The following is a 25,999-nucleotide window of genomic DNA, read 5'->3' on the forward strand; positions in this document are numbered from 1 at the left end:
ATCTATCTATCTATCTATCTAGATACATATATATATATCCTCTGTAAGGAGCATTTTATTGGTAATGAACTAAAAGGTTGACTAAAATTGTTGAAACTTGATAAGATGTGTACATTTTTTAGCAAAATATTTTAATTAATGCTTTATTTATTTATATAGGTTTTAATCCATTTAGCCTTTTCCTTTATGGATTATCGCCTCAAATCGCTATCGGAAGTGCAATCTTACTTTTAAGGACAGAGTGTGATCAGATTTATTGTCATTTCGTTTTGATTACTAAACTCATTCTTATTGTTTATCGGAAAAGTTTCAATAAATCTCTTAAAGACTGGACTTACTGTTTAAAGCCCCAAAATCCATTTTTTAAAAGGACTTTCAGATGAATCATCTTTGAACGAGAAATATTAAGGCAAACAGCCAACTTTAATTTCAACAACTGAATGCAAACTAACTGCTATTTTATGTACCAGTGTGAGGGTCTGAACAACTTCCATTCATCTAACAATCAGCTGCACTACATCAATATGTCCACTAGGGAGCGCCCCTTTCTTTTTCTAAAAGCTGTAAATCAAACAATCTGTATTGTTGCGTCACAATAGCTGATTCCATCCTTTAAAATCTAACCAAAGCAATTCAGTTTTTGAACATTTTATTTTTAAAGAATTTAGATCTTATGCCACATGACACAATTATAGTGCTTATTTGTTCTCTTTAAACTGAACTTTAATGTTTAATTTAGCAGAGAAATAGAAATAAAAACAGATGCATAAGAAAAAACATGTTACCGGTATATGATATTTTATTGCTCAAATAGACCTAGCTTTTTGTTACCATATTACATTAAATCAGACTAATCTTTTCTTGTTTTAGTTCAAAATAATGACTATTAAATGGCAGAATTAAGTTATACTTTTTAAAAATATGAACCATCTTTGTTGTGTGTTTTGCAGCTCTGCTCACTAATTATCAGTGGGACTGAGATCAGGGGATTGGTTATGGTCATTGCAAAGCGTTGACTTTGTTGCTATTATGTCATTTTCTGTAATATGATAGTATCTTCAAGGTAATTCCTCTTTTAAATGATCAACTTGTGTCCAAAATTTAACTTCTTGGCTGATATTTTGCTTCAATATTTCTACATAATGCTTTCTGCTTATGATGCCAATTATTAAGTGTAATGTTCCAGTCCCTGCTGCAGCAATACATCCACACGACATTATGCTACCATGATGCAAAAATTGAAACGCAAGTCAGTCATTTCGTTTGTATTTATATGTGTATTTTCCCTTATTTTGAGCAGATAATACAATCTGATAACAGAATATGATATTTTTTATAAAAAAAAAGAAAAGGAAACCTTCATAATCTTAAATCACAGTAAATCAAGTGTTTAATATCTAAACACCTTATTATAAGGGCAAATGAGTTAACTTGTTCGCTGGGAAAGTGTCTCATCTACCTTCTCAAATTATTGGCAAATAATTTTTTTTTTTGCAGAGCGCCTGCCTATGTTTGAAAAAATGAAGTTTTTGTCCATGAATGCATTTGACAAACTGTAAGTTGGCTGTTAAGCTGTTTTTTCCTTGCTAAGAGAATTTTCCAGACTGCTCAGCACGGCAGCTGTTTCCACTGATGTGACATCAACTTCATGCAGCGTCCTAACGCTCTCTTTTTGTTTTTATTGTCTGGTTTACAATCCACACACAACATAATTATGCCCCTTTTTTTAAATGACATGATAAGTAGTTTTAGTCTGTAATGTAATATGACTTACAAATCAGGGGCAAGACTTTAAAAAAGGAAAATAGAAATAATAAACAAGCAACACTTATGACGTCACTGCCATCTGCCATCTCCTGGTGTAATGCAGGACATTGAAAAAACAGTGAAAACAGCAGCCGGAAAATAGACCTCAAAGTAATGCATTATGATAAAGACAAAAAAGGAAACTAAGCAAATTCCCTCTTAAAATTTAGTTAGTTTGAATTAGTTGTATTACTGTTTTTTCTTTTTTCTTTTATGTATTTCAGTTCACAAAAATCATTTTTAATTGTACTTTGTTTTATTTTGTTACTTTTATTTAACAACAATGACCTTGACCCTAAGGAACCCTGTTAAAGAATATCATCATAGACGCTCTGGAAGTTTTATGAAAAAATTCAGGTGAATCATTATTGGGTGTTTTAGCAGATATTGGCCCATGTGTTCACATCAACACATAAATGGGAATGAGAAGACATTGAGGATCAAAAAAATATATGTAGCTTTGAAGTTGTTGCACCCACACAGTGTTGTAAAATTCAGAATACAAAGATTATTTTGGTTAGTTAGAGTCTAACGTAATTCAGGTAAATTATAGTAACCTCCTGCAGTTATCACGTCTGACAGGTACATTACTTGGTGGTCAGTGTGATTCATATATATATATATATATATATAAAACCCTACTTTACATTAATTTCACAATTTGTTCATAGACTGCTGTAAAAAATATTTAGCATTTAAGATAAAAACAATTTTGTCTGTCAATATGCTCTATCTAGAACTCCGCAAGTGCAAAAAATTCCGTTTAACCTGGTTCAATTATTATTTTTTTAATTGTATTTAATGAACCTTTTGCTATCGAAACAATAATCGGTAGATTAATCAATTATCAAACCTATTTTCTTATGCAAAGTCTACTAGAGAAACTGAAAGCACATTAGCTGTCAAACAAACACACGTGCCTCTTGTATCTATGCAGTGTTTGCTGCTCTAAACTTCTTACACTCTGGCTACCGTGGCACAACCCACCTTCCTGATGTTTCCAGGCCCTTCCTCCCCCGCTGCTCTAGGAAAATTATAATGGTTTCCTGTGCCTCACGTTACAAAAAAAGCCTTAGCCTTGGATAAACATGACCCCACGCCTTTTCACCATGAAAGGTGGCTGTTCAAAACCAGACACAAAATCTGTGGATTATGACTCATTGCCTTTAACCTTTCAGCTCATATACTGCATGAGAAAAAATATGTATGGTTTTTTTTTGTTATAATTTTGTCATTAAAGTTTAAAGTAGGTAGGATTTTGCTCATTTACTTGGATAAACTATTTCAGCAAGTAATATTACAGGGCCTAAAAATCGTCTAAACTTATTTACATTTTGTTGCGTTAAAACCAACACCTTGTAGTGCCTAGTTGTGAAGAGTGATAAAGCATTTTATATGTCCATCTTTCTAACCAGAACGATCGGCATGCGACTGCATTCAGCCGCCGTTTACTCTGACAACCCAAAATAAAACCCAGTACAACCAAAGTAACACACTGTAGTTGGTATCCAGAGGTCAGGAGTTTGGAGTTTATTACAGCTGCTTTATAAAGGTTTGTTAGAGAACGTTAGTGGCAGTAAAAGCAGGAAGAGAAAAGAAGTGCAAATGCTCCTTGAAGATAGTAGTCCAACTGGGATGGTTGGGGATCATTAATAACCCTACTTTACATTAGTTTAGCAATTGATTCATAGACTACTGTAAAAATATTTGCTTTTGCACATATTGTTTTATTCTTTCAATACATTAAACATCGGGAAATATGTTATTTTCTGCGCATTTTGCCTGTAATAACACTGAACATTACCACATCCCACTGTCTTCCAGCTGGCAACTACAACACTCTCAAATCAATCAAAATTCAAAAATAATTTATGAATCCTAATAGATCCACAGGTCAGGTGGGAGAATCATTTTACAGGATAGCAAAGACTGGCTAGAAGAATGACATTAGCTAGTAGAATTGCCCTTTGCAGGGAGGTACAACCCTGCAGGAGAAACAGCAAACACACGAATGAAGGTGCTTGAGTTAAATAAGATCTAAACAGTTAAATTGGACTAGTTAAATAAGATCTGAATGTTATATGCAAACACTGTGCTGGTGGAGATCATAGTCATTCCAAGAAAGTTAAAAAACAAGCCACTGGACTTTGTTTTCCAAGTTTGAAGACGTCTCGCTTCGGAAAAAGATGAAAAAGCTTCCCAGATGGGAAGCGAAACGTCTTCAAACTTGGAAAACAAAGTCCAGTGATTTGATTTTTTTTACTTTTTTGGAAAACTTAACACTGGTAACACTGAATACACAGTCGCCAGCTTAAAGGTACACTATGCAACTGGTGTTGATTTTCCAGCGAGGCTCCCCCCAGAGGGCGAAAGTAAAAGTGCACTGTCGTAAATATGCACAGCTGTTCTCCTGGTTTCTCCGTCAAGCCAGGCGCGGTTGTTTTGAGCTTAGCAGACAGGCGAACGCAACGAATGACTAAGCACCTGACGCGCCGCAAACGCGCTGCTGCTCGAGATGGAAAAATTGATTTATTTCTGCTCGACGCGCCGTGTCAACCAATCAGAGAAGCTGATCTGGGAGCTGGCAGGGAGAGAGACACAGCGCTGATGATCAGAACCCTATGATCACTCCTCTTAAACAGTTTATTGACGCCTAAATTAACTTAAAATGCAGAAATCTGCCGGCAGAATATGTTCGCTTTTATTATCCTGCTGCCTGCAGTTTGGATTATGTAGATGAAAAACACCTACCAGCTGCCGCGGTGAACCGCGAGGAGGCGACCCGGCCAGAGGCTGCTGATGAAGGGATTCCTACTGTCGGCGCACCGCTGGTATGATGGGGTCTGAGCGGCTCCGACAGAAAAAATATTGTAAGGCAGGATGATAATCTGAATGAACTGACTGCCCTGATTACATTTTCAGGTGTATTTTCTCACTTAAAAACATATTAAAACTACTTTATTCCCACTGATCACAGCAAATATAGCTGCAAGGCAGAGAAAGGATAGTGAAGCTCCGCCCAACGCGCGTCAGACACACTTTTGCACCGCGCAGCCAGAGCAGCAAAGCTGCTTCAGCCGCGTGTCAGAACTAACTGGTACAAGCAGTAAAAATGAAGCAGCAGACGCGATTTTGCTGCGTCCGGTGTGAAAGCAGCACTGCACAAAGATCGCCACTGTGCTAGCAACGAGCATGCTTTTAACTGGGGGGTTTAGCAGTTCTCGCCGTAAAGCAAGACCGACTCTCGCGAGACTTCTGAGCCTGTGGGTGCGGGTCGGTGCTCCTGCAATTGCAAGTGCGGTATTTCCCCCACAGACCACCAGGGCGGCCGAGAATACCTTTGTTCAACCTGAAATGACTCATCTAATATTCCAAAACGTTATGGAACACATTAATTAACTGAAAAATGTTGCATAGTGTGCCTTTAAGGCATGTCTTTTTCCAGGGCAATCATGGAAGTCATGTTACAATATGCATGTTTTCAGATTAAAGCATGCATTTGTTTTCAAATGCAGTTAATCAAAACCATTTTTGTTTTTCATTTCACCTTTATGTCTTTTTTTGAGAGGCTATCACAAGAAATCCCAGTAAAACACGTTAGAGTTTAGGACTGTAACATGAGAAAATGTTTAAGGTGTGTGTGTACGTCTGTTAGGTGGTGTATATGAAGCTTTCTACCAGGAGTAAACAGTTGAGTCTTTTTGTGTCAGATGTATGTTTTCCTTTGCCAACTGAAGCTCTTATTTATTTATTTTTACACAGCTGCCAGCATTGTGTTTCCACCTTGTAATGTAGAACAAAAATCTGTGCTCATCATTAGGGAGGAAAAGCTGTTGAGTGTATTCAGTCCCATCCAGGTTTTAGTCACATTCAGCCATAAGGAGATGGTTGGATGTTCCTGGAAACCCCCGTGTGTCCTCCATCATGTGGTCGGCACACAGACTGAGACAGAATCGGAACATTTTATAGACAGTGTGATGTGACAGCTATTCGGTTTCTGCGCTCATGCTGGTGTGCCACTGAAACACATCTGTTCTGACAACAGCAACTCTTGAAACAGTGGGAACCCAAAAGCCAAAGGAGATAAAAAAAAAAAAAAAGTTATGCTTGTTTCAGTTTGGCATCACAGAGACAATGCTTTCCTTTCTGGAGCAGCGGTATCTTCATGCATGTGTTGTATTGGCGATCAGCTCTGACAGCCCTGTGTGTCTCTGCAGCTCAGCAAACCAGCTGGTCACATCTTCACGGTGAAGAGCTTTAAGAAAAGACGGGCATGTGACGTCTGCGAGAAGAACATTGAAGACCCAGGAGCGTTCTGCAAGGGTGAGTCCACAGCTTTTCAGATCAGGTGTATCAGGTCCAATGTCAGGCGTGACCAGCATGGATGCAAGCAGACAAGATCCTCCCAGCAGTCTTCTTTTATGCATCTCAAAGCTGATTCTTCTCTTCTCTTTTTCTCCTTGATTGCAGAGTGCAAGATCGCTGTTCATAAGATGTGCGAAGCAAAGGTATGCCTAAAATATCTAACTTAATTTCACCCAAAGCAAACACCGGAAGCTTTTCTATGCTGAGAAAGAGCTGCTCCTGGGGAGCGATGTTTAAGCAGACATAAACTTTGAACTTTCTCACATTTTTGTCACTTAGCCACCATGAATTTTAAGTGAGGTATTTTTTATTTGATAGCCTGACATAAATCAACACATCATTATTAAAAAGAAGGAATTTTTTATATATATATATATATATATATATATATTTTCTATTAATTAATTGATCAAATTTAGAGTTCAATTGCTCTGTGTCTGTATGCAAGTAGCCAGTGTAACTCACTACACTCAGAACTCACCTAATTAGTCATAATTACTGTGATTTCTTTCAGATTATTATAAGAAGGGAATCTCAACAACAAAATACAGTTAAATACAGTTCATACCGTGTCAATATTCTGAATGGTGACAAGCTGTGGTGAAATTCAAATGGTTGCTTGTCGTCTTTGGTTTTATTGATCTTGTTTTGACATTTTTCAGCAAAATATTAGAATAACTGTGACTGATTTAGTATAAATATGTTTTTTCCAGTATGTGAAACATAAAAAGACAAACACACCTTGCTATCATCACATCAGTTAGCATCAGAACGACATTGTTGGTCTCACAGGTAAACTCAGCTTAGAGAAGCAGATTTAGCAGGCAGGACTGTTTAAAACATTCTCAGTTTAATTCTAAAATAGTTTTATAATCCCAACAGGAAAACAAAAGTTGTAATTGCTATAATTTCGTTGGTTTGTTTGTTTGTATTTTTTTTCAACCACTTGGTTTAGAGGTTAATGTCTTTTAACAGGAAGGATCCTCTGTAGCTGTCTGTCTTGCACCAGATTTCGAGAAGCCTCTGACTGAAGGAGCACTGTTGTTGTTAAAAAATCAGAAGAAAAGGACGCTCACTGTTGTCCATAATTCTTCTGCTGTGAAATTCTCTCCAGAGGTTCTAGAGGAGTTTTTAAAACAGAACCGACCATGATGCAACTTTCCACAGCAGACTTATAAAAGACATGCAGCTTCTTTCTGCAAATAGAAAAGCTTCCTTAAGAAATACAGTCTGCTCTGCCCCTTCTTGTAGACAGCTTCACAGTTGAATTGACTGTCTAAGTAAATGCAGAGGTACTGTACTTTTCCACCCTCTCCACTTCTTCTATCATGATTGTAATGGTATTGGACCTGAAATGTTAGGATCATTGGATCTCATCCCAGCTTTTGTGAGGACGGGAGAAAACTCTCCATCCATTATTGTTAAGGCCAGTAATGTGAAGATTAACCAGGCCAGCTTTCTAAGGCCCAGAGTAAAGGGGGACCCTGAACCAACTCTGTCATCTTATACCTAAAAGATTTTTTGTGTTATTAGCTGTGGTGCAAGAATTGACAAATACTCCTGTATAGGTGCTGAAATATCTTCAGAAAAAAAGAAAAAACTGAGCCAAGGTACAGTTGTGAAAAGTCCAGACTTCTTTTTAATTTCTTTCACTTTGCCCTTGCAGTATTGGGGGAGTACATCTCCAGCTCACATTCCCATAAAAGCCTCTCTGTTCAGGCTGCCATCACTGTTTGCTAGTGCTCTTATGGCACTTACATAATTAGGATCAACCAGTATTGTTAAAGGAATAGTACACCCAAAACATGATTAGCCTTCATTTTCTACTCACCCCCATGCTGAACAACACTCTGGAGTACTTTTTTGATATCTCAAATGCATCTGGAGATCTGGGAGGCTTATTGCTGTCTGCTGACATTCAAATAATGGAGGTCTATGGTGCCCGGGACAGAAAGGTCCATAAAAGTCCACAAAAAACGTGTCAATATTCCTCCATACTGCTCGTCCAATGTATCTCAAGTGTCCTGAGTGGGTAGCGTCCATAATTTACTCGAAACAAAGTCATTTAGAATGTTTTTAGAGCATAAACAGTAGTGTATAGGATTTCCTAAAAGCGCGCGCCTGCGAGTTCACGAGTCTACGGAAACCGCGGCAGACCAAACCAGATGAAAGTGCGCATTCAGCGTCTGCTCTGCCGATAATGCAAGCGTAGAAGAAGAAATGTGCTGTTTACCTGTGCAAAGAAAGAAACAAAGAAAGAAAAATGTCTGAGGACTTGAGTGTTGAGGAAGAGCATGAGTTCTTTGCCGAGCTGAATGCGCACTTTCATCTGGTTTGGTCTGCCGCGGTTTCCGTAGACACGTGAACGCGCTTTTCGGAAATCCTATACACTACTGTTTATGCTCTAAAAACATTCTAAATGACTTTGTTTCAAGTAAATTATGGACGCTACCCACTCAGGACACTTGGAATACATTGGACGAGCAGTATGGAGGAATATTGACACGTTTTTTGTGGACTTTTATGGACCTTTCTGCCTCGGGCACCATAGACCTCCATTATTTGAATGTCAGCAGACAGCAAGAAGCCTCCCAGATCTCCAGATGCATTTGAGATTTCAAAAAAGTATTCCAGAGTGTTGTTTAGCATGGGGGTGAGTAGAAAATGAAGGCTAATCATTTTTTGGGTATACTATTCCTTTAAGAGGCTACTCTGTTTCTAATTTGATCTAATTTGGTCAGGACTGATCGTGAGCCACGCCCACCTGCAGGCTCAGGCTAAAGGTTAAGAGCCGTGGAGAAGAAAGATTATCCTGTAGTACCTGAGCTGCTAAAGAAAGGTTTTGAACTTCAAATTTGGAGCTCTATTGTGACCATTTCACACAAACAGAAGTCTATAAATAGTACTAATTGTGACTGCAGCAGGTATAGAAAGTCAAAAGTGCAATGCATTAAAAAGAGGCATTATATCTATTTGTTAAATATAAAATTTGAAAATGACTTGCAATCCATGCATCAAATAATAAAAAAATAAGGATCCCTTTGGCCTCTTCACAACCTCTGTTGAGCATTTTTCCTTTGGATAAACTTTACATGCACAAGTGCACGCTAACAAACAACTAAAGGTGCTTGGTTCAAGGTACTTAGATTCACTTCCATACAGAAAGCCCATATTCTTATCTTGAGTTATGAATTATAATAAAGTTATTTATATGCATAAATCAAGCGGAACACTATGGCGATACTGCTCCACTTGTTAAAGCATAATCTGTTGGGCTCTTTTTGGCATCAAGACAATTATTCTTATTGCCACATTGCCAGACAGGACACTGTTAAAAAAAAAATGCTGAAAATTCATTTGCGATTTAAAAAAAAATTAATTATCAGTCAATATTAAATACATATATTTAGAAAATTGCCGTATGCCAAAAACATGAATTTCTTTCAGCTCTCGTTTTACAAATCAAAATCTTTCTTGATCCAAGAAAGTCAGGTATAATGTTTTGTATTTGTGATCATGTGATCTGCTGACTTTCATCACTAGCTTTAACACAGAAAGCCAAGAAGAGTATTTAAAAGTGTACATTTTTAGGCATTACTTTACTAATTTTATGAAATTTGATTAATTGTATATTAGATTCCCCATTACTACATTAATTGAGCAATAGAAATTTACATTTATTTATAAAGTACATATAATATATTATAATTAAATAGACTAAGTTTGAACTTATCCATCTCTTCTGCCCCGTGAACCAGCATAGCCTGCCAGCTGGCCTGGCTTTGACTGATTCGTTTTTCTATCCGCTGTGCAGAAAAGCATCACCACACCATGATGCTACCAACACCATGTTTTAGAGTAGGGGGATTTTGTTGGTGATTCAAGTATGTTATAAAGTTGGTTTATTTGTCTTATCTAAAATGAGCTCCTTCTTTCATATGTTGTTTTCTTTATATGTTGGTTTGGAAGAACTTTAATCGGATCTGTGAAGGGCTTCCCTTTTTTATTTTACCATCTTATTTTTTTCACTTATAACACCTGCTGTTTTTGGTTAAATTGAAACATCTGTTGTTTTAAATTTGGTACGTTCAAGTCACCATTAAGGTAAGTTATCTCATTTTTCAAAATAAAACACCCTAAAAAGTTAAATGGCCTCTTTTAAGTCAGATGCTGGAAGCCTGGAGGATTATTTATTTATTTCTTTTACAGATTTTTCTTTACTTTTTTTTAGCTGAGATATTATCGCTCTTGTGAATTCCTCAGCACAATAGTGCTAAAGCTTAAATAGAATGGGTTGAACTAATCGAATGTACAACCAGGAAATGTATTTTAGTTTTAGCTACATTATAGCTGCAAATGTATTTAACAGACTCAATGATATGAGGTTGTTAACTGTTCGGTTTTTGAACTATTTAAACCTTTAGAATAAAACCTTTTTTTTTCATCCTCACATCTCAAATAAGTATGATGCTAAAAAAAATCTATGAATAAATGAAAACATACAAGAATGGAAAAGATGTTGGAAACCTGTGCGTTTGGACAAAGAGCAGACTGTTTCACTTTAAGATGACATGTTTCCACTATGAGACAAGCACTCCCTCTGTCCACAGCTTATGTCAAAATATTGGGGGCAGCTCCCTGTGCCCTCATGTGACATTAGCTCGGTGTCACTCTCCATTCAGCAGAGCAGATCAAAGGAAAGGAAAATCCGACCTAAGCTCTGACACACAAAAACAGGAACCAAACAATGCTTCAAAAACCATCCAGTTCCTTCCCAAACATTTTTTTTTTTTTAATCAGCATTCGGCCTGGTTTTAGCACTAAGGCTACACCTAAACCTCTGTGGTACCTCTGTGCAATACATAATCTGTTGTCTTAGACACAACAAGCCCTTTAGATCATGTAAAAATGCCAGAAACCCTTAACTAAAGCTTGACAACATATTATTTGAAATCAGTATCAATAAACCGACTTCCTCCCTTTTTAAACAACCCACATTGCAGTAATAATATCAAGGTGCATTAATTATGCCCTAAATTATGCAGGCTCAATATATACCTGACTCTGGGGTTTTTAACACAGCAGTCTTAATAATTAATTTTTTTATTGGTTTTATATTAATAAAACAAAAGAAAGTGTGCTGTCTCTCTGGCTCTGCAGAAATTTGCTGACCAAATGGAAATATGGTGCTATTGTTTAGCAAGAGGACTGAATGAGTGGGAACACACCAAGCTTGATGCTGCATGCCAGAGGTCTTCAACAGGGGGTCCGTGTTCCTAGGGGGTCCATGGAGGTTCTGCATGGGGATCGCAAAAGTTCTGGTTGATTAGACTTTTTTTTTATATTCCTCCCTGCAATGTTTTCCACTAATTGAAATGTCTTTAAATATACATTAACATGAATTAAACACACTGTAGCAAACAGATAAATAGAGGCAGAAGATGTCTTTCAGTCATCAATGCACACATTCAGCGACACACAGGAGCTCTTTCAAGCTGGACACCGTTTCATTCACAACACCTGTCCCATCAACCAAGAATCAGAAATACTGTAATAATCCCAGGGAGAAATTACCTTTGTTACATTACTCCATCTGTAATAGAGTGACTGTAGGACCAGTTTGATATAACACAACTTCATACAATATATATAATTAGGGGGTCCCCCCAGCTCCATCTCACCATCAGTTTGGGGGTCCTTGGCCTGGAAAACGTAGAAGACACCTGGTCTAAGCCATAAAGAGAACCTGACACAAATATGGGTGGAAGGTTATCATTGAGAACTTGTTGAATTTTTTTCCTTCGTAAGGTTACCGGTCCTTAGAAAGGACATTGAAAGCACCTGGAGTGTGAGCAAAAGTAGATCCAAAAATTTCTCCACACATGGCTTCACGTGACATCAAAACATTACATTCAGAGTCACTTCCTACAGACTTTCTACTTAAAACATTGGTAATTCCCCTGACGGAGGCACTGCTTCTCTCCACAATGTCGCTGCAACACACCCCCTGTATCAAATATTGCCGTGGCATATAAATCATCTCTATCAGTTGCTGTGCTTTGCCAGCATGCATTAAAAAAGATTGCATGTATTATTTCCGTCGCTCTTATGCCCTCGATCGCCACGGCAAAAACATTTCTCTGAGGCTGCAGGCGAGCGGGTAGGACGCCGTCACACAGGAGGGTGATCAGTGTGGATAGGAGAAGTCAGAGTGGGGTAAATATAGAAAATGACAGGAGTGCCATAGATGCTTGCTAGTGAGTGATTGTGGGGGTGGGAGGCAGCTGTGTGTGTGTGTTTAATCATTCCCATTTTGGAGGATTCATAAATACAGAGGAACATTAGGTCAAGGGTGGAGACTGATGCCTGCCTCATGACACGCCAACTCTTCCAACATATGCTTCATCTTTTACTTTCACTTTTTAAACATTTCCACCTCACCTTCACTCTTTTTTATTAGATTTGTCTTCTTCTTGGTGTCAAACCTTGGTGGGAAATTCAACAATAACTTTTTAGGATTTCTCACTTAAATTATCTGTCATTATTCCAAACATCCGATTACTCTCCCTGTCCATCTGTCACTTTAGCTTCTGCTTGTCATTTTTACTCCCAGAGCCTCAGGCTGCTTGGAGAGGTCAGCAAACATCAGCGCATTGTACTGGGCAGCTTCTTGTCTGCATGTAGAATACTGAAGTACTTCTGAGTGCATAAGCAAGTAAAAGTACTGGCCCAGCCGATGCGCTCTGCTGTCTCTACGTGTAAGTCAGGGACGCAGTGAGAGGGTTTAATGCTATGTTGCATGCTCTGCCTGCACACTCACATTGTGTGTGTGTCTTATTATGAGGGTGGAAGATGAAGTGAGTTGGTGAGAGAGTGAGCAAAGCGTTTGTGTGCACTAGAGGAGTGAGGGAGGCTGGGTGTTGAACACAGTCCACACACAGGACCGCTCAGAGACAGGAAAAGGACTGAAGCTCCTGTAAAAGAGGTAAAACATGCTCTGCTTTGTATTTGAGTTTCTCTCACATGCTGACTGCAGTAGTTTATGTTTTTATCTGCTCTACTTATTTACAGACTTTTTGACTGTTTGCTCCTCTGATGCATACAATTATTTTTTTTTTTAATGTTTAAGTAGCAGCTAGGGTCTACTACTTTTTCATACTTTGATCAAAACGTTGATTTTATTTCCCCAGAATTAGACAAGTGCAGAATTAAAAGTGCTGCTCCACTGAGCTGTAAAAAACCTACACAGATTTAAATGATTTAACCTCCAGAGTGAATTCTTTACAATGACTTTTTCATGAGACATTTATCATGTAAAGGGTAGAGGACTGGGGCTGAACTCCAAACTGTGGAGGTTTATTTGAATGTTAAATACTAAACTAACATGTTTGATTGCTTTTATATAGATGTTGTCGTTATATGTCTTTATGTTCCAGTTCATATAATGTGCAGCTTTTCTTATTATTGATTATTTTCATTTTAAACTTTCTGATAAGTGTTTAAACCACAGCCATAAGCAAGTTATTGTTTTGAAATTGTGTTATTTCTGACTCTGAGTAAAATCTATGGCCACTCAGATATCCTATCGTCTTATAAATCTGGACATTTACTTCGTCCTGCCATATAGTTGTTTAAAGCTGGCTTTCATTTGGAAGCTGCTCTTCTTATGATTGAGGTTATTACATAAAATCCCAATATATATTCACATAATTAAAATAGAAGGCATAGTGGTACAAGGAGTTTAGATACTACATGGAGGCTTGGTGCTTTCAGGAGCTGCATTCTCTAACCTTTGCAGCCTTTGATGTGTCACCACAGGGAGCCAGGTTAACATGCAGTCCTGTGTCAGCACAGAGTGTCACTCCACATTAGAGGGAAGCAGAAAGAAAAAGGCGATAAGGATCGCAGAAGTGGATATTAAGCAGAGTGAAACAAAAATATCCCTTCTGATGAACATCTCTGTGAAATAACGACAGCGGCGGCTTATCAGTCGTTTCATTATTGCTTTTTTTTGTTGTTGTAATAATCCCTGACATGATGAGCTGCATGCAGATAATTATCATGCTTAATTTGACTTTATAGCTCTCCTCACCCTAGCAACATCTGAGTAATACAGAACACACATCTAGATGCAATCCTCTGAATGTTTACACTGACCCTCTGCTCTTCATTTCCTGAGATAAGCTGATTAATATTCCAGGAATTAGGCTGTTCCCTTTTTTTTGTTTAGCAGAGCATTTGAAACATTTAAGCCTTAAAAGATGTCGTCTGGTGCACGGTTTTTGAGTGCTTTTTATGAACATGGGCGTGGTTTTTACTTCACATTTTGACCAAAAAGGGGGAGCGAGGCCAACTAAAGACAGTGATGTACTGTAGCCGTGTACCAGTCACATGACTCAGGCTGAAAATTCAATTACAAGTGTTGCCATAATAACAACAAAGTAAGCGAGTGGATTTGTGAGATGAATGACATCCAAATAGACAAACTAAGCTATATAGTCTAAAATAAGCAGCCTTATTAAAAATAGCTGTGTGAGACTCATCAGGCATGTTCAGCTGTTGAAATCTTTCTCCTATTAATGACTCTCTTGTTTTTCTCTCTGTGTTTGCCTCTCTGTTTCCTATTGCATCTATTTTTTTACATTAAACTTAACCTTTTCTTTCTATTTGTTCCATAGATTAGATTGCTTTGAGCTCCTGCTACCTCCTTCCTTGGGGCCCGTTTGTTTGTGGCACGCTCTGGCTATGTGTGGCGATACTTATCAGCCGGGTGTTTGTCATCTAATGTTGTTTGCAGGGGGGGGGGGGGCATGCTTATATCTCATGGTGGGGATGATTTTAGCTGTCATGCTGGAAACTCTGGATGTTGCAATGTACATGAGAAAAATGGTTTGGGGGGGTGAAAGGCAATAAAGACAGATGAAATGTATGTACACTTTCTACAAATTTCTCCAGTCACTGCAAAATTTTCCATGGGAGGACTTGAACATTTTTTTTTTTTTAAGGGATTTTATTTTAGCTTTTCATGAGTCTATGGAACTTGGAAGGAGCTGCGGTCTTTTTCACTCATAGCGACAGGACGGCTTACTCACTTCTCCCTCTCTCCAGAGAGCAGGTCACACCTTCACTGCTCTGATAGATGCATGCATCACATTTCCTCGCTCTTAAAACACAACCCAAAACGGGGCAATCCTCACGTGGACTCATACTTTGTTGTGAAGGCTTAGATACTTTAAATAAGTAACTGTAACTTATTAGTGAATCAGATCAATATTTGGGATTATCTTGCTTCCCTAATCTGGTGAGAAAAAAGGGACCAACCAGTGCTTAGAACCTGAAGATGAGTTTCAATTTTGACCCAAAGTTATGGGTTTAGTTTTTAACTAAAAAAATATGGTTGAACAATTAGGGTGTAAAAATTTATAACATATAACCTGGATTTTTGGGGGTTGGGATGAAACATTTATATTTCCATCCAACCATTCATGTTCTAATTCTGCTTCTATAGCAGGTGCCTATTTCTGTTGGTCTATAGACAAGAGGCACTAACTGGACAGGTTACAGTACAAGATAAATAACGTTCAAACAACTTATATTTTGCCTGTTTTTTGACAAGGTAGCCCTGCTGCCTTGCAGCAAGAAGGTTCCGGGTTCGATTCCCTGCCTGGGGTCTTTCTGCAGGGAGTTTGCATGTTCTCCCTGCGCAAGCCTGGGTTCTCACTGGGTACTTAGTCTTCCTCCTACAGTCCAAAAACATGATTGTTAGGTTAAATGGCTTCTTTAAATTCTCCTTAGGTGTGTGTGATTGGTTGTTTGTCCTGTTTGTCTCTGTGTTGTCCTGCAATGGACTGGCGACCTGTCCAGGGTGTACCCCGGCTCTCGCCCATTGGCTGCTGGAAATAGGCACCAGATTAACCAAATGCAGAGTAAGTAGAAGCAGATATATTAGGCTCACTGGGTTTCTGCTTTATGATCCATTTTGTTGATACTTAAAAAAATCATAATTTCAGTTTCCAAAGTCAGAAACGCTCCAAATCTCTGACTTTAAAATTCAGATGTCCCTTAATAAGGGAGACATCAAAACCTGCTATTGATTGACATTATGTCCAACTTAGAGAAAGCTGCAACACAAACATGTTTATTGTCATTTATTGGTGTTTGTACATTGGTAAACAATATAAAAACACACACCCCAAACACCAGACATCATTTAGATGTCGGTTTTTATGCTAAATCTGGACAGTCTGTCATAGTCTTCATTTTAGTCCAGAAATAGTTGTTGTAAATTAGGCTGTGTTTGGTCGATCTGAATTTGTACCACTTTAGTCCAATAATAGACGTTTTGAAAAGACGTTACAAACCCAGTTTTCAATGTCTTCAACAATCTGAAAATTACAGCTCTTCAGCTTTATCTTTTCAACCAAATGTAGATGTCATTCGGATGTAAATCATGTCATCTTTCCAATGTCTTTTCAACCAATTCTTGCCTGGTGGGATAGATCTGTACAGCTATACCTAATTAATATGTTGCTACGGTGGTTGAATTAGCCTACAATAGCTAGTTTACTACAATTCTATAAGAAGAAAACATTTCTTAAAATAGGAAAAATGTTTTCTTTGAGCTACTTGACCAGTAGAAGAAACTTTTTAAACAATCTAAGCTCAGAATAACTGAGAACATCTGCATTCTTTACAGATTGGGTCTAAATGAATAAAATGTTTATTTCTGGAAGAATGAGGAAACTTAAAGCACTAAGATTTATTCTGTTCCTGAGGGATGGAGCGCTGTCACTGGCATCTTGGTAAATGCTAACTGATGGACAAGACAAACCAAACCAGATGGCCCCTCTCCCATTGGCTCCAGCATGCATTAATGAAGACCCTGAGGCTGACAGAGCTACCAGGCACACAGGCATTACTCTGCATGTATCTTAGTGTGTTTGTGGACCTCTGCCGACTAACTCTTACATCCTGTAGAAAATTGCTTCCTGTTGATGTTGGTGTCCTGCTCCTCCGTTTAAATCCTGCTTTTCCATGGACTTTGCCTAATGTTCACTTTTTTTTTGTATGCGGGGCTGTGTGTTTAAGTTAGTATTTTTACATGGGTACATTTATGTGTTTTGTTTATCTCCCCTTGCTCCTTCCTGAGCCAAGTTTAATTACCATTATTAAACCTGTTAAATTACCCCCATGGCTTGATCATGGTGTTCATTCATTGTCGTTTAAAGCTTTCATAGCACGTGTATTTTCTGCCAATCAGTGCCAAGTAAAATTAAAGTATAAAAATTGAGGTTCTTTGGCTATTAATTAGACAAAAAATAAGTTGAAAAAAGCAGATTTCTTCTTAAAGTTTCTTAAAGTAGTAATAAAAACCACATAGGCTACGATATATCTTATTTGACCTTTCACCACCTTCTGTAGTAAAATCTGTCTAGTGTCCGTTTGCTTAAAACCAGTAAAAAATTGCTGAGGAATCAAGCTTGTAGAATCCTCCAATATCAATTATTGTATTAAGTAACCTTAAAAATTATAAAATAAATTAATCAAATAAAGTTTGGCCCAATTTTAGTTGCCTCAAAATAAAAATAAAATGACTGTGGTGCTTTTGTGTTTCATTTCTTGAGATCTGAAATTAGGGAAATTTGCATTGATGCTGCACATGCACAGTTGGACCCTCCACCGGGAATGAGAGCTTAAAATCAAGGAAGGTGTTGCTGCAGGGCTGGATGTGCAAGTTCTAACACATAAAGACTGCACAGCTGGTGGTAATTTTTTTCACATCACTACTTACTCTAACTAATGGGGAAGGGGGGGAGTTATTACCATTTTTGGATGTCCATGAAAACAAAATCATGGACATGCTGTCCATTCACAGGGGTATCTTTCTGAAGGACTGGTGTGGACATGTCCTCACCAACTTTGACCTGGTGGAGACAGTCCCCAACAATAATTTCCGCTTTGTTTCCCCTGTTCCACTCATTTTCTTTAGCCAAATGTAACAGAGGTTGGGTGCAGCTATATCTGTTTTCAGTCCATATTTTTTTCTTGTCTCCATGGGACATTTTTTCTTTGTTTTGCTGGGCTTTATTTAATGGCTAAATTAGTCGCCTATATACTAATATATGTTTACAGTAAACCAATTTAATGCACCATATATTCAAGTTTGATCAATTGAAAATTTCTGTAGTAGTTTTTTGAGAACATTCTGAAGAGGCTCAGGCACATTTAGTGTCAGTTGAGCACAAATTGTGGGTGGAGACTGGTTTCAGGAACATAAGCCAACTTTAGCTAATACCATGGTCAAGAGGAAGAAACAGGTTTGATCAGGGGTTGGCCATTCCAGTTCCTGGAGGCAGGTATCCTGCCACTTTTGATCTATCCTTGGTCCAACACACCTAAATCAAATGGCTAAGTTACCTCCTCAGTATGCAGTCTGTCCCTCCAGAGTCCCCATAATCATCTAATTATGGATTCAGGTGTGTTGAACCAAAGGGACATCTAAAAGTTGCAGAATACCAGCCCTAAGGAACTGGAATTGCCACCTCTGGGTTTGATTATTCTTCAGGTTGAGTTTAGACACTTATTTAAAAACTCATACATAGAACAATTAACCATTGCTGCTAAATGTTTTTACAACTCGACTACTGAATGGATTTATAACTTGTGGAAAAAAGTTTTCTTATGAGTTCAGTAATAAATCTTTTCCATGCAGACATACGTATGTCATTTTAATATATAATCAAATGGTTGGTGCTGGCCCAGTTGTCTTGAAATAGTTGAGAGAACAGAAAACAGTGTTGCAACCTTCCTCAGCCTCCATTGCTCTTCCATCAGCTGATTCAACCATAATTCTTTATTTATCTATGCAGATAGTCACATTAAGACACATTTACTCGCTTACAAGCTTTGAAACAGGGCAGTATGACTGCATGCGTTTATTTTGTTTACACCAAATTCTGACTGTTGCAGCTGAGGTTGAGATTTGTTGGACTAGTTAACATTTTTCCAAGCTATTGACTAATTTTGATCAGCCCTTGTGAACTTTAGGGTTAATTCAATGTATTTTATTAAAGCCTCTGTTGGCGACAAGTGTGGTTTTCTGTTGCTATAGCTAATTTTCTTCATTGCTTGATATTATGTGTGTTCGGAGACAGTGTTCGGCGTATAGCTTTGTGGAATTTCTGCTACTGCTGGCCTCGTATCATCTTTAAACAGTCTCACCATTCTGTGACTTCTGAGATCAACATTGTAATTTGCACATCTCCAGCTCACCGGATCAGTTTAATTTTGTGGACCATTCTCTGCTAATCTATTGGATGGGGATTGAAGAATCTCAGTACCACTTAGATCAGCTTTTGAGCTCACATCAGGACGTCTGCATCACCAACATGACGATTAAATGGGTACCTAAATATTTAGTTTACATTCTGATGCTTGAAATTCACCAAATCGTTTTCGCCATATCTGGCTGCTCAGTGGCGCAGCAAGAAGGTTCTCAGTTTAAATCCCAGTCCGGGGTCTGCATGTTCTCCCTGTGCATGCATTGGTTCTCTCCTGGTACTCTGGCTTCCTCCCACAGTCCAAAAACATGACTGTTAGGTTAACTGGCTTCTCTAAATTTTCCTTAGGTGTGTGTGAATGGCCGTTTGTTTCTGTGATGAACTGGTGACCTGTTCAGTGTGTACCCCACCTCTTGCCCGTAGACAGCTGGAGATAGGCACCAGCACCCCTTGTGACCCCGCTTGGGATAAGTGTGATGGAATGTCTACATATACTTAACATATTGCACTGATCCCACGTGATTGGATCTTTCTGTTTTTTTTGCCAAAAGCAAGATAAATAGGTGTACTTTATAGCCTGTGAATGTGTATTATAAAGAGCCATTGCATTCACTTATCTTCCAACCTTCAATTTGATTGTTTTTCAGCCGCCTGCCAAATCTGCCAAACACCGGAGGTGGTTTTTACTAGTTATTCCTTACGGGGGAAAAGAAGGATTAGCTAACCCCTAGCAGCTGCTCCAGTGTTGGCCGAGATCTGAAACCAGATCTGAACCACTTCATACTGACTTACAGAAAACCCCAACAAACCTCCTGAAACCTGCCTACTTTACCCGCAGAGCTTTGGTTAGCATTAGCATACGTTTAACTTGCCTGTTCTAAAGGAAAGCAGCAACCTCTGCATGCATCCTGAGCCCCTTTGCTTCTTTACGTTGGCAACCATGATCACAAGCTTGGCCAATGTAACGCTGAGAAGAAGCAATTTTACAGCTCTATTACAGAGCTACTACAATCTTCAACCTGCTATACCTATCTGCTGCACCTTAAATGCACCAGGGCGCTTTATCACAGATCCTTCCTCCCAGCAGCTGTAAGACTTTATAGCCACCAATGTTCCCAACAACCTCAATATGTTGTTACATTCATGCAGATTTTTGCACAGTTTCTATCTTGGTTAAATAACATGCTGCTGTCATTTTGCCCATCTCTGGTGTTGCAGCTATTTTCACATAACTGCTACTGCAAAATGTCCACAGCTGTATATTGATTTTTTATTATACAGATGCAGAGTATTTATGTTGTAAAAATACTGTACAGTATTTTATTTTTTTATTTTCTTAACTCTGTCTTAACATTCTGTTATTTTTATACACATTTGCGTGACCACTTTTGCTGTAAGCTTTTACTGCTGTAATGACACATTTTCCCCATTGTGGGGAAAATTTATAAAACAATTATTTGGCTAATACTTTTTTTCCCTCTCAAAAATTTATACTTTTATTCCGCACCATTATTTTTTGTTTTAAAGAAAAGGTTGCAGGTTGTAGGTACAATCTTTAAGCAAATCCTTATCTTATTTCCTCCAACCAATTAAATCGCTTCATCGCAGGACCAGTTAGCCAATACAGCCTTGTATTACCAATAGGTTTGCTTCAGCTTTTAAGCAGAATAGTCGCTGTTGTTTTTTCTTTAATTTCTTTAGCTGTACATTACTGTTAAACTTTGTTTGGACACCAGTCAGTGTTTGCCACAGTTTAACCTCTGACTGTGGCTTAGCTGCTCATGTAAGTGCTGGAGTGGACTGGGTTTGAGTTTAAATGCTGATTTGGCATCACATTTAATGACTCAAACATAGAGCCAAATAGGGATATTAAGCATTTTTTAAGTAATTAAGTACTGTTATATTGACAGAATTATAAAGGGTGCAACATGGTGTGTTTTGCTATTGTTGTTATCTATATAAATGGCCCCAGCTTCTGTGTGTGTGTTTGCCTTATGTGCAAAGTATTGCTGAGTCAGCAGAAATGTACAAGGACTGCATAACATGTTTACTGCCTTCCCCCAGTAATAAAATATACCATATTTTTAATAGGCTGAAGCAAAACATAGCATTAATATTAAACTTGGGATACCTTAACCGAACTCTACTCGTTCATCCTGTTTGACAAATATTTACAAAGTGAAGATAAAAGGTGATAATAGTCTTGGAAAAATCATTGTAATGTTTGCAGCTGTTTCTTAGAGTTGATCAACATTTCTCTGCATTTGTACATTTATCTCCTGATTGGGGGTTTGTCAACATTTTCTATCATCATTTAAACGTTTGTGCCAAAGCTTCTTGCAGCCATCTGCCGGAGATGACAGATGAGGAATGAGTTTTACTACCCTCTCCATCAGCTCTCCATTTCCTTCCTTTCTCATCCCTCAGTTGTTTGCTGTTTATCTGCTCTGCTGGAGTAGAACCAAGAGCGTTAAATCAAACAAATGACGAGATATGAGCTAATTTATTTCCAGTTGGTGGGAATGAGTGCATTTGTTACTCTAAATGCCGCTAAATCTAACCATATGCTGTCTTCCCTTTCAGGTGTTCACCACCTGCACCCCAGTGCCAGATCTGGTAAGTTTGTGTCAATTTGGATGTTTTGTTGTGTTTAATTGAGCTTCGTAGCAGCACTGTTCAGCTCCTCTCTGTTTATTTTCTCAGCACAGCTCCACAAAGTCAACATCTCAAAAGAAGAGAAGCTCCTTGCCAAGGTAACAAAGAGCATAAGATTAGCTTAATGTGCAGGCGGACAAGAGAGGGTATTTTTTTTAGGGACGTCGCAATCCGCTGATGAAATCAGAAACCAGTCCGATATCAGACAGACAATGACCATCGGAATATATCAGCCTGCTTCCAACATCAATATCGGAATGGGTCATCCTCAAAGCTGTGTTATTGAATCAGTCTATTGTATCGGAAAAGAAAACGGTGTACCAGGACATCCCAATATTTTTTCTTTTCAGGAAAACAAATGTAGATTGACTTTTTAAACAGTGTGTCAGTCCAATACTTTGTATTTACCTGCTATTTTGAGCAACTTCATTAAAAAAACCAAACAATTCCATTCAAAGAAAAATAAAAAAGGTGCATTAGCCCAGTTAAATAAATGTGGATAGCTTTAAACTGTCCACAAATACAATCATTTGACGTATTTCAAATATTCAGTTTACTTAAATTGTAGTTCATCTACATCTGACATTCTACCTTAAAATGTTCCTAAAGTCAGTCAGATTATAACATGTCATCTGTTGACCACATTAGACTCTAAGCTTTGCATCACATTTGATTCTACTTTGGGGTTGGGCTATTTTACAATAAGCACATTTTCTCTCTAATGTGAATTTGGGGTTTTTGCTTAGATCCCCTTTGCTTTCTAGCATTTGTCTGAAAGGTTTTGACTGGAAACTTACTGGTCTTTGGAGGAATTATTTCTGCAGCTTTTCCAAATACTTTAAATGTCTAAGAAAAAAATCTGTATACATATAGAATATATCCATCTTAAAAACAGGGACTGATGGCCAGGATTATAGCACCATTGTTTTCCACAGTGCACATCATTTTCTTTTGCAGATTCAGGCAGTTTTATTAATCCAATTCATAATTTAGAATTCACTGTATGGGAGATCTGTCTTGCTTGTTAAAAACATTAAATTAATTAAGAAATCTACATTTTAAATGTCATTATGGAATCAAGTAGTGATCAAATAATGTATGTTTGCTCTGTCCAGAAGGAAAAGCGTAGAAGAAGTGATGGAACATGTGATGGAAGGACACTATGACTTCGACCTCACCTACATCACAGAGCGGATCATCTCTGTCTTCTTTGTGCCAGACCTGGAGGAGCAACGCTATCGTAGAAACCTGCAGGAGGTGGCCTCCATGCTCAAATCTAAGCACCAGGACAAGTTTCTGGTGAGTTTAAATAACTGAAACACATACATTAAGAACAAAGACCTGCATGTGGCTGATATTCTTCCTTCCTTTTGCTCCATCTAGCTTCTGAATTTATCAGAAAAAAGACATGACATCACCAGGCTTAACTCAAAGGTAAGAGTATTTACTGCCTAAACATGGGGGGCATTGCTGATGGATTAGATGGGATAAAATAACATAAAGTACTGCATAGTTTTCTGCAAAAGGAAAATTGATTAATTTTAATTAAATACTTTATTGATCAATAATGAAAATTACACATTGTAGTTCTTATAGGGTTTTGTTCAACAAGTTGTTCTTTTCTTTGTAAAATCATCTCCAGAACACATTTTTGGGAATTAAAATTCCCAAAAATCTTAAATCATGAGGAATCTTAAAAGTGCGGCAAACCTGTAAGGTTCAGAACCCCCCAGTCTGATGAAGCTTTGGCTGGTTTGCGAGAAAAAAAAGCAAAAATATTTCTACTGTAATCCTTTAAGATAAATTACACCATGAAAAATTGTTCTTTCATTTTCAAAATCACGCACTAAAATCTAACTAAAGCATTTCAAATTTTTGTTTTGGCAACCTGACCTTAAAAAAGGCTTCAAAGCATAAGGAATATTATTGCAACTCACTTTTTTATTTAGATTTATCTCCCCTAATTAGATAGTTATGCCAAGATTGACCCCATTACAGAAAATTAAGCATCAGCTCTCCTCTGCTGTCCAGGTGCAAGATTATGGCTGGCCTGATCTCCACGCCCCTCCACTGGACAGGATCTGTGCCATTTGTAAAGCCATGGAGATGTGGCTGACTTCTGACCCTCACAACGTGGTCGTTCTCCACTGCAAAGTTTGTTCGGCACAAACACACAACTGTTTGATTGCTGTAAAGATGGAAGAAAAGCAGGAATCTAACGCATTGTTTATTACTGTGTTGGCTCTCACAGGGTCACAAAGGAAAGACGGGGGTCATAGTGGCGGCCTACATGCACTACAGCAAGATTTCAGCTGGGTAATTTGCAACTTTATGTGCTTAAGAGGCATTATGGTACATATTTGAGATGCAAGCATCCATCCTGAGAACAGATCGCCCAATATTACTCTGTATTAAGCAAATATTTCCTCTTCTATAAACCATTTGGAAAAACAAACCATGAATGGTATTTTTTTATCTGCACACCTCAGTTGTAACCAGTTATTATTCTTGTGCCCTCAGAGCAGACCAGGCTCTCACCACGTTAGCCATGAGGAAGTTCTGTGAAGACAAAATCTCCTCCTCCCTGCATCCCTCTCAGAGCAGGTCTGGGATTCCTGATTCTCTGCAGCAGATATGTCCTCCTGAATCTCATTTGCTCTCTCATCTTACACCAGTTCTTGTTTTTTGAACAGGTACATCTATTATTTCAGCGGTTTGCTGTCGGGGACCATCAAAATGAACAGCAGTCCTTTGTTCCTTCATCAGATCCTTGTTCCTTCATTACCAAATTTCCAATCAGGAGGAGGTCAGCATTTACTCTTCCAGGGTTTTCAACTAATTATGAGGATAAAGCAATAAACAAATTGTGTTTTTATTTTTCATTGTAAAACAAATTTAAGAATTCACCAACAAACTATCACTTTTCTTGCAGGTTTTTATCCTTTCCTGAAAATCTACCAGTCCTTACAGCTCATTTATACCTCAGGAGTGTAGTAAGTATCGTCCACTTGTCTGCTTGAATCACTATGTGCTCTCACCTCCTGTGGGTGGAACCTTTTTTTTCAATGAGTCCCTCTGATAGATTTTGACTCTACTTCTTGCTGTCTGTGTTTAAGTGTAGCCTGGTCTGTGCTTACATTAAAGGAGACAGTGTTTACATCCTGCCTAAATCTGTCTCTTCCTTTTTTATGTTATTCTCAAGCAAATGTACCATTTTTTTTTATTCTTTTTACAGTGATCCTCAGAGCTCCAGGGCAAGAAAATTGTGTGTAACTATGGAGCCAGCTCTGTTATTAAAGGGTGACATTATGGTGAGATAAAACCCCACTTGCAATCAAATATAAATGTGATTTTTTTTTTTTACAAATGTATATACACCCCTTGAGCTATTCTTTTTTTTTTTCTTCTTTTTTAACTTTTATGTTACAAATGCAACCTTCAAATAATGTAATTTGGATTTTATATGAAAAAAACAAAGATAGGTGAATATCTATAAAACTTAAAGAAAATCCCCATTTTTAATCCAAGGTTTTACAAAAAGAAATGAAAAAAAAAAATCATTTTTCTGTGCAAGGCTTCATATTTAGCCACCATTACCCCTCTAAGCTCTTCAAATCCTGTTTATTACAATGTAATATACATGTCTTTGCTAAATAGTTTACCTATATGCCATAGAAGGCCATTAAAACATACATTTTAAATTACCTGCATGTGATGTCAGAAACAAAGCTAATTTGTTGAAGAAGGTGCTCTGGGCAGAAGACACTGTAATGATAATAAAAATTAATTATTCATATCTCCCTGACCATTGGTGAGGACGGGCAAGGACAATCCTCAAAGCTAAATTACTGAAGCTTTTCAGGCTGCAGAATACCAGATTCTAGAGAGGAGGT

General features: G+C 38.0%; 1 protein-coding gene across 4 annotated transcripts in view; it reads left to right on the forward strand.

The window, feature by feature from the left end:
• tns2 (tensin 2) overlaps positions 1-25,999 on the forward strand; it is a 45,292-nt gene that overhangs the window by 3,724 nt on the left and 15,569 nt on the right. For 2 of the 4 annotated variants that reach the window (XM_015380677.1, XM_015380676.1), the window contains exons 2-13: positions 6,024-6,129; positions 6,277-6,314; positions 22,035-22,067; positions 22,155-22,204; positions 23,222-23,405; positions 23,490-23,540; positions 24,138-24,260; positions 24,358-24,422; positions 24,627-24,710; positions 24,800-24,912; positions 25,039-25,099; positions 25,342-25,417. In XM_015380677.1, coding sequence (XP_015236163.1) covers positions 6,024-6,129; positions 6,277-6,314; positions 22,035-22,067; positions 22,155-22,204; positions 23,222-23,405; positions 23,490-23,540; positions 24,138-24,260; positions 24,358-24,422; positions 24,627-24,710; positions 24,800-24,912; positions 25,039-25,099; positions 25,342-25,417 — 984 coding nt within the window. Of the gene's footprint in view, positions 1-6,023; positions 6,130-6,276; positions 6,315-13,087; positions 13,157-22,034; positions 22,068-22,154; positions 22,205-23,221; positions 23,406-23,489; positions 23,541-24,137; positions 24,261-24,357; positions 24,423-24,626; positions 24,711-24,799; positions 24,913-25,038; positions 25,100-25,341; positions 25,418-25,999 lie in introns of those variants that run through there. The other 2 variants (XM_015380679.1, XM_015380678.1) reach the window with 2 other exon arrangements.

This window comes from Cyprinodon variegatus, unplaced genomic scaffold, assembly GCF_000732505.1.
Source record: "Cyprinodon variegatus isolate N-32 unplaced genomic scaffold, C_variegatus-1.0 Scaffold219, whole genome shotgun sequence".
In the NCBI taxonomy this organism is placed as follows: Eukaryota; Metazoa; Chordata; class Actinopteri; order Cyprinodontiformes; family Cyprinodontidae; genus Cyprinodon; species Cyprinodon variegatus.